The sequence below is a fragment of the Cibotium barometz genome, chromosome 35 (assembly GCF_041138505.1).
Source record: "Cibotium barometz isolate CiBa-2024 chromosome 35, ASM4113850v1, whole genome shotgun sequence".
In the NCBI taxonomy this organism is placed as follows: Eukaryota; Viridiplantae; Streptophyta; class Polypodiopsida; order Cyatheales; family Cibotiaceae; genus Cibotium; species Cibotium barometz.
The window spans coordinates 43,240,328-43,248,897 of NC_141080.1; the positions used below are offsets into that span (position 1 = coordinate 43,240,328).

Genomic DNA, 8,570 nt, shown 5'->3' on the forward strand with positions numbered 1-8,570 from the left:
GAAGGCTATGAGACCTGCTATGTCCCTCGTACGATATTCATGCTCACTTACCTTGTACTCACTCGAAGGTGGCCTTGGACCTGCCAAGGCCACCTTCGAGTGAGTACAAGGTAAGTGACTCAAACTTCCGAGGATAAGAAGGCTATGAGACCTGCTATGTCCCTCTTACGATATTCATGCTCACTTACCTTGTACTCACTCGAAGAAAGGTGGCCTTGGACCTGCTATGTCCCTCGTACGATATTCATGCTCACTTACCTTGTACTCACTCGAAGGTGGCCTTGGACCTGCCAATGTATGCACTAATCCTTTCCTAGGAGACGGTGCCTCTGATGGGGTCGAAATGAAGTCGTCACATATCACATCAAAGAAAGTATTATGGTAACTATGATGATCCATGGATGACCAACTTTCACCTCCCACCCAGTCCTCCTTGACTACATCTAGCAATCCTGGTTCTAGAGGTAGAGGCTCCGAAACATGCTCTTTTTATGGCCTCTTAAGAATGGTTACGATTTCAATCGAGGCCCTTGACAATGAGGTTCCCTCATTTGTTCTATGATTAGCTTTGAGATGGGATCATGGATCGACTTAGGTAAGGTCAGTGTGGTTCATACTCAACCACTTGCTCAAATACTAGCTCTACTTCAGCTTGCACCTTCCTTACAAGCTCTTGGGCTTGTTTCATTCGCTCTTTTTCCAACATGGGGTTGGGGTACTTAAGTTTCTTTAGAAGGTTTTCATAATTAATGGGTTTCTTCTCTTTGAGAAGAGCTAGTTTGAATGGGAGAATCACTCATCATCTCCGCTAGGGAGGTATCTTTTGAGCGATCGCCATAGTGACTGATTGTCACTCTCTTAGGATAATCCTTCAAGCCTTGAAAGCATGTTCGAATCTACACTTGTAACATGTGTAATGGAATGACATTGTGGTTTGGTACTGGATTTAGGAATGGAGTTGGGGAATCAGATGCGATGGTTCTATGAGGACACTTGGCAACGCGGTGCAGGCCCTTATAACGGAAACATTAAAGAGATGGCATGCATGCCATATTGTTAAGGTCTCTCACTCTTTGTTCCTCTAGATATCCATATGAATCATATTGCTCATATGACTGGCTGGCAAAGTCACCGAGTATTGTTTGTAGTGGTGCGATTCTAGTAAAAAATGGGGGTAATACCAGATGTGGGCATAGCTTTGGTGACGGTCTGTACAAACCTCTCAATATAGGGTTTTAATGAATGGGCGTTGGATTGTGTGCCAGATGAGAAGCATTTGATATGGTTGCTTTGGTGCGAGGAGCATAGGTTGTGGTGCCATTTCCCTGGTACCAACAATAAGCTATGTCATTGTTTCCATGGCATTGGCAATGAGCACAAAATTGTTACTGTGAAGGTCTCATAATTAGACACTCTGTACTTGTATGATTTCTGTAGCAAATTATGCACCAAACCATTTCTCTTCATAGGAATAAATACGGGTTTCCTGCTTGAGGTGTTGGAAACGAGTTTTACGATTAGCACCTCTCGTATACAAATGAGTTGAATATATCGATTTGGAACTTCTAAGTGCGTGTGAACAGGCCCCACGATGAAAATCAAAATTTTAATTGATACCATAGCCATGGCCCATGGCCAACCCGCTACACTTTGTTTTGCTGATTCAGCTCTTGGATAGAACAACAAAAAGCTGTCAACAGCAAACCGCGGCGAAGCTGATCCGTCAATTATAAACAGGTTGCTGTCGCCCTTTGTTTTGATCCCGTTGCACTCCAAGTTATCTTCAACGGTTTTGGGGTCTTCTGAGCACACTGCACTCTTCCCCTGTCCGTTCTTTAGGGTTTCCTTCTCTCGTGTCGAGGGATTAGGATTTCCTTGTCTTCTGTTCTTCCCTGTATAGGGTTAGGATTTTTTGGGTCCTGTCCAGAGTTAGAGTTGCTTTGTTCCTCGGTGACCAGAAATGGCTTCTCCGGAAGGTTTTCTTACAGAGGAGCAACGTGAGCTGCTGAGATCGATGTCTTTCGGCAACAACTTTGGAACAGAACTGGCCTCTCCCAGATCTGCCATATCTGATCCGCACAGCAAGCAAGGGAAGAATGCCCCTTCCGCTAATGGAGCTATCAAGCTTGACAAGCGCTCGCATTCTGGGAAGCTCTGTCGCCCAAAGAAAGGTGTGCATACCCTTTATGTTTTTCTTTTTTTTTAAAAGCTTCTGAACCCTTTATGCGTGCGATCAATGAGTGTCTTTATGCCTCACCATGTGAACAATGAATGTCCCAGCATGTGAACTATGAATTTCTTTCATGACGTAGCATGTGAACTTTGAAGGTCATGTGAACAATGAATGAAAATCATATGAACATTGAATGTTTTTCATGTCTCAGCCTGAATGCCATGTGAACAATGAACGTCTTTCATTTCTCGGCATGTGGAGAATCAATAACGTCTTTCATGTCTGAGTATGGGAAGAATCAATGCCTCCCATCTCTCAGCATGTGAAGAATCGATGTCTTTCATCTCAACGACACACATAAGGGATGGAAGACATTGATTCTTTACATCCCAGCATGTGGAGAATCAATAACGTCTTTCATGTCTGAGTATGTGAAGAATCAATGTCTCCCATCTCTCAGCATGTGAAGAATCGATGTCTTTCATCTCGACGACATACATAAGGGATGGAAGACATTGATTCTTTACATCCCAGGATGTGAACAATTTGTATCTTTCATCCTGCACCATGTGCTGCATGTCATCTTGCAGCATGTATGTAATTGTTGTCTGTCTTTCTTCATAGCATACTCATCACTGTGTTTGGTTTCATGATTTCACATCCCATATGCGCTGATACAGAATTCTGCTTTCTGCACACATCAGAAGATGCAATACATTTCTGAGCTGAAAATGTCAATTAATGTTTCTTCAAGCCAACCATTCTGTTACCATTGCAGGTGGTGCTGGGGGCCGAGGCACACGGGGCTCATTGTTGGAAACCGATGGGGAAGCCTGTGTCGATCGCAATGACCCTAATTATGACAGTGAAGAGGTAAGGCTAACGTTAATTCATGCGCTAAGAAGATCTGCGTTCTCATATAGGTAACTTTAATCCTGGCACTGAACAATGTATAGGGTAGTTCACTCCCCTCTTTGGTTTATGGGTTGATCTGCATTAACAGAGGGGTATGCGAAGAGATAAAAGTTGTAGATTCAGAGTAGCTGTGATTGTTGTTCCATCCATACCGTTATTCCAGCTAATGATGACTATGTTTATCTGCAGGAGCCCTACAAGCTTGTCACGACACCAGCTGCACAATCAATCCAAGAATATAAAAATAAAGTAGGGCAGATTGTAGAGGAATTTTTCTCCACTGACAATGTTTCAGAAACTGCTGCAGATCTTCGTGAACTTGGGTCTCCCATGTATGATCACTACTTTGTGAAGAAACTTATCTCCATGTCACTGGATAGGCATGACCGTGAGAAGGAAATGGCTGCTGTGCTGCTTTCTGCACTCTATGCAGACGTTATTCAACCAGAACAAGTAATGAAAGGGTTTGCAAGGCTTGTTGAATCAGCTGATGACTTAGTGATAGACATACCTGATGCACTGGATATACTTGCGCTTTTTGTAGCTCGAGCTATTGTTGATGATATTCTTCCACCATCTTTTCTACAAAAGATGGTGCAGAGCCTATCTGAAGGGGCCAAAGGTCATGATGTAATTCACAAAGCTGAGAAAAGCTATTTGTCGCCACCTTTGCATGCTGAAATTGTAGAACGTAGGTGGGGTGGCAGTACTCACACAACAGTAGAAGTCGTGAAAAGTAAGATAACTGCCCTCCTCAATGAGTACATTGAGAGTGGAGATAGGTTAGAAGCATGCAGGTGTATCAGAGAGTTGAATGTTCCTTTTTTCCATCATGAGGTAGTAAAGAGGGCACTTATATTGGCCATGGAGACGAGGAGTTCTGAGGGTCCAATATTCTCTCTCCTCAAAGAAGCTGCTGAGGAGGGCTTGATAACATCCAGTCAAATATCGAAAGGTTTTACTCGGCTTGCAGATGCCATTGATGATTTATCTTTAGATATACTTCATGCAAAGGATTTGCTGTCATATTTGGTGTCAGAAGCTATAAAAGGTGGGTTTCTAAGTGCAGCTTATGCAACAACTCTGGCTGTACCTGAACCCAATGGCAATGGAGAGTCTGTCATCACTGCATCAGACCAAGTCACTCTCTTCAAGCAGAAGGCTACATCCATCATTCAGGAGTATTTTCTTTCTGATGATGTTGGAGAAGTTATCAGAAGTTTGGAAGATTTGTCGTCCCCTGATTTGAATGCGATCTTTGTGAAGAAAGTGGTAACCTTGGCAATGGACAGAAAAAGCCGTGAGAAAGAGATGGCTTCTGTTTTGCTTTCCTCTCTCTATGCTGAGGTTATTGCAGCCAAGGATGTTGCCAAAGCTTTTCTCTTACTGCTAGAATCTGCTGATGATACGGCTCTGGACATTCCTGATGCTGCAAATGAACTTGCTTTGTTCTTGGCTAGAGCTGTTGTGGATGACATCTTGGCTCCACTAGATCTCGAAGAAATAAAAGAACAGCTGAAGCCAGACTCACTTGGCAGTGAAATTGTTATCACTGCAAGAGCATTACTTGCAGCACGGCATGCAGGTGAACGTATTTTGCGGTGCTGGGGTGGTGGATCTGGTTGGGCAGTAGATGATGCCAAGGACAAAATCGTCAAGCTCTTGGAAGAGTATGAAGCTGGTGGGGATGTATTGGAGGCTTGCCATTGTATTCGTGATCTTGACATGCCGTTTTTCCATCATGAAGTTGTTAAGAAAGCCCTTGTTATGGCAATGGAGAAGCAGAATGACAACTTGCTGAATTTGTTACAGGAGTGCTCAAATGAAGGCTTGATCATCTTGAATCAGATGTCTAAGGGTTTCACTAAAGTGGCAGACAGTTTAGATGATCTTGCCTTGGACATACCTGATGCAAGACACAAGTTTTTGCTTTATGTGGACAAGGCCAAAAGTCAGGGTTGGCTGATTTCAACGTTCACTGTCGCCTTGAAATCTCAGTTACTGGATGCTAATGGGTATGCGAAGGGTATCTCCTCAATGTAGAAGCTTGGCTTCAATGTGGCCAGATGACATACAGGTAAACACACTAGTATGCCATCGCAGTACCGAAATTTGTGGCGCTTTTGTGTAGTAATACAGAGATCATTGGGGGGACACCAAGCCTGAGTAGCCTAATGACATGAGGAGAGATTTCACACTCGTCACTTGCACAATTGGAACCTTCTTTCGTCGTTAATGTGGGTTAGCTCTGATACGGTCATGCTTGGAGGTAGAACCCCTGCACAGTGGAAGCATTTTTTGCGTGCAAGGACAATGGCATCTTGTTTTTCACAAAGTAGTAGATTATGGAATGAAAAGTTTCTTTACTTTATAATCTTTATTGAGGATTGGTATGCTTTAAACTAACTCTTACAGGTTTGCATCAAAAAAATTTACGAGGATACTCTTACACTTGCATCAAAAATTTACGAGGATACTCTTACACTTGCTACCTTTTGAGCCCCACTTTCTAACCCTAGATGTAAGTCTTGTACTCTTACCATACAAGATTAACACTATTTTCTATAAAATTTTAAAACCTTATGTCTCCTTGTGACTAAAAAATTGTTATTTTGTATGTTATCGGTTAAAGAGAAAAATATGCTAAATTTTCTATTCATGAATACCACCTTTCTTCTCAAAATTTTTCATTCCATTTGAAAGGTATGTTGTGGACATTGCTTGTGTGAAATTTTGGCTAGATATCATCATTGGAATTTCAATGAAGATGTGAGTTTTATGTCTTCCTTGAAATGAGTGGAGAGTAATATTCTTAATGATGTTTGTCTTAGGTAATTTTTGAGAATGGAGTGTGTTACTTAATGATTGGTAGAGGGATATGATTTAATGATAATGCATGGGAGAGAGAGAGAGAGAGAGAGAGTTTAGTGTATGGCTTTTTAATGTGGTTGGATGTGCTAAACAGACGGTGATTCATCAATTTCCAAGTAGTGACATGGAAAACAAAGGTGTTGATTTGTGTGCCTTATGAGCTAAGGGAATTGAGAAAGATATTAGTTTTTGTACCTTGTGAGTTGAGAAAACATAGAAGAAAGAAAACCATTAAAATCATGTGGGTTGTGTTATAACGTGTTTGGTAGGTATGGTATGCTTGTTGGTAGGTATGGTATGCTTGTTGGTAAGCACGTGATAGTGATTTAGGCAAGGTAGAGTTGACTAATCTTATGCTCGCATGGGCGATTGTGGTGGAGTGTAATAATCTCAAATAGTGTCATTGGTAGGATATTGAGATATCAAGCTCAACTAGTGTGGGTATGGATGACACTCCAGGATGACAGCTCCACCACATTTTATTTTAGGTGATGAGCCAGAGGAAAATGTCATTTCTCAACAGACATGTATGAGAAAGCCATCAATGATGTACTGGCTATCTATTAGCATGTTGGATGCTATGATCAGTCATATACAAAATGTATTGACATCTAAGGATGCACATGGGATACCTTGGTTAAGCTATATAGCACAAGTACCAAGACAAGAATATGCAATTAAAGTAAGAAATGTGCATAATGTGCAGAGAAATGAGATGAGTATCAATGATCACTCATTGAAAGTGTAAGAGCTTGTAGATACCAACTTGTAGATGCCCTTACCTCTATTGGAGTTCTAGTTAATGATGACTTGGTGTCGATCACATTAAATGGGCTTGTCAAAGACTATGATCAATTTTAGACATCTATCCGAACTAAGGAAAACTTCTCAAACATGACCTTATAGTCCTTCTGATCACTAAGGATATGAATGTCAGGAGTAAATTATCTTTTAGGACCATGCCTTCTACATAAACAAAGGTAGAGGTAGAGGTAGAGGTAGATCTTCATCTAGAGGCCAAGGTGCATACCGTTTTGGAAACAAAAATCATGGTCAGCATTAACATTAATCTAATGCACAAACAAGAGGCCACTCTAGAGGTAGGGGAGGCTAGAGAGGCTGAGGTGGATGGCGCAAAAATCAAAGTAGAAATAGCATGGAGTGCTATTATTATGGCAAACCTGGGCATATAACAAAGAACTGCTATAAGAAAGCAGAATGACATCAAAAGTGGGAAGTTGCGTAAGCTTCAAGCAAGCAAGCCGAAGATAGATGTGAGTAGAGTAGCTTTTTGTGATGTAGCATATAATTAGTTCCATGACTACAAATGCACAGAATCTTGGAGAAATATGGTATGTTGATTCATGTGCTTCTAACCACATGACCAATCATGGTGACTAGTTTAGAGATATGCAAAATATGAAAAAACCAGGGTACGTGGAAATAGGTGATGATACGCAAAAACACGTGATGATCCTGCACATCCTATTATGCATGCTGGTGTAAGATGCCTTATCTATACAGTTAGCGAAATGTGGCTAATGTACTTCATGTTCCAATCTTTACAAAGAACCTAGCTTTTGTTGGACAAATCTTTGAGTAGAGTCTACAAGCAAGATTTAATCCTCATGGATATTTTCTAGAAGATTTCAATAACCAGTGCCACATGGTATAAGATGGCTTATCTATACAGGATGGCGAAATGTGGCTGATGTTCCAATCTTTACAAAGAACCTAGCTTTTGTTGGACAAATGTTTGAGTAGGGTCTACAAGCAAGATTTAATCCTCATGGATATTTTCTAGAAGTTTTCAGTAACCAGTGCCATATGGCATAAGATGCCTTATCTATACAAGATGGTGAAATGTGGCTGATGTACTTCATGTTCCAATCTTTATAAAGAACCTAGCTTTTGTTGGTGGGCAAATGTTTGAGTAGGGTCTTCAAGCGAGATTTAATCCTCATGGATGTTTTCTAGAAGATTTCAATAACCAGTGTCGCATGGTTACAAAGCGAAACATAATTTACAAAATTAGAAGTCAACATGCCTAAAGTGAAGGTTGCAATGTTAACACATGGTACAGTTGCGATTTGCAAACATTAACATTTGGCATAAACGCATTGGTCATGTCAATATTCAATGATGACTAAAAAATATGCAAGTCCACGTTGCCAAAGTTCAAAATGGATAGGTTGTACAAAGCATGCCAATTGGGAAAAAGTCTAAGCATGCATTTCCACATGATAAGAATGTAAGTCAAAGACCATTAGATGTCAAGCATTTTGATATGTTAGGACCAACAAAGATAATATCAATCAAAGGATGCCACTAGTATGTATCTTTCATTAATCACACTAGAAAGGTATGGATATACTTCATGTGAAAGAGAAAAGTGAAGTGTTTCTACACTTTAAAAGCTTCAAGGCTATGGTTAAGAAAGATAAGGCATTTATATAAAATGCCTATGATCAAATGATGGGGGATAATATTTCTCTAATGATTATCAACAAGAGCATGGGATAAAGAGGCAATTTACATGTAGGTATACCTTAATAAAATGGGGTTGCAAAAAGGAAGAACACGCATATTGCAGAAGTTTCTCATGCATTGA

The 8,570-nt window shown here is 40.7% G+C and overlaps 1 protein-coding gene across 1 annotated transcript; it reads left to right on the forward strand.

Moving 5' to 3' along the window:
- The first annotated feature begins 1,638 nt into the window (after positions 1 to 1,638).
- On the forward strand, positions 1,639 to 5,472 carry LOC147618469 (MA3 DOMAIN-CONTAINING TRANSLATION REGULATORY FACTOR 1-like). Its single transcript, XM_086774904.1, has 3 exons — positions 1,639 to 2,171; positions 2,952 to 3,046; positions 3,278 to 5,472. The coding sequence occupies exons 1-3, from the start codon at positions 1,961 to 1,963 to the stop codon at positions 5,129 to 5,131; spliced, it is 2,160 nt and encodes a 719-aa protein (XP_086631030.1). The 5' UTR covers positions 1,639 to 1,960; the 3' UTR covers positions 5,132 to 5,472.
- The last annotated feature ends 3,098 nt before the right edge of the window (positions 5,473 to 8,570 follow it).

What these genes read in the sequence shown, in the direction of transcription:
- LOC147618469 (XM_086774904.1), top strand. Translation starts at nt 1,961, where the DNA reads ATGGCTTCTCCGGAAGGTTTTCTTACAGAGGAGCAACGTGAGCTGCTG. An exon ending in GCTCTGTCGCCCAAAGAAAG is followed by an intron (nt 2,172 to 2,951) that starts GTGTGCATACCC and finishes TTACCATTGCAG; the next exon opens with GTGGTGCTGGGGGCCGAGGC. An exon ending in CTAATTATGACAGTGAAGAG is followed by an intron (nt 3,047 to 3,277) that starts GTAAGGCTAACG and finishes GTTTATCTGCAG; the next exon opens with GAGCCCTACAAGCTTGTCAC.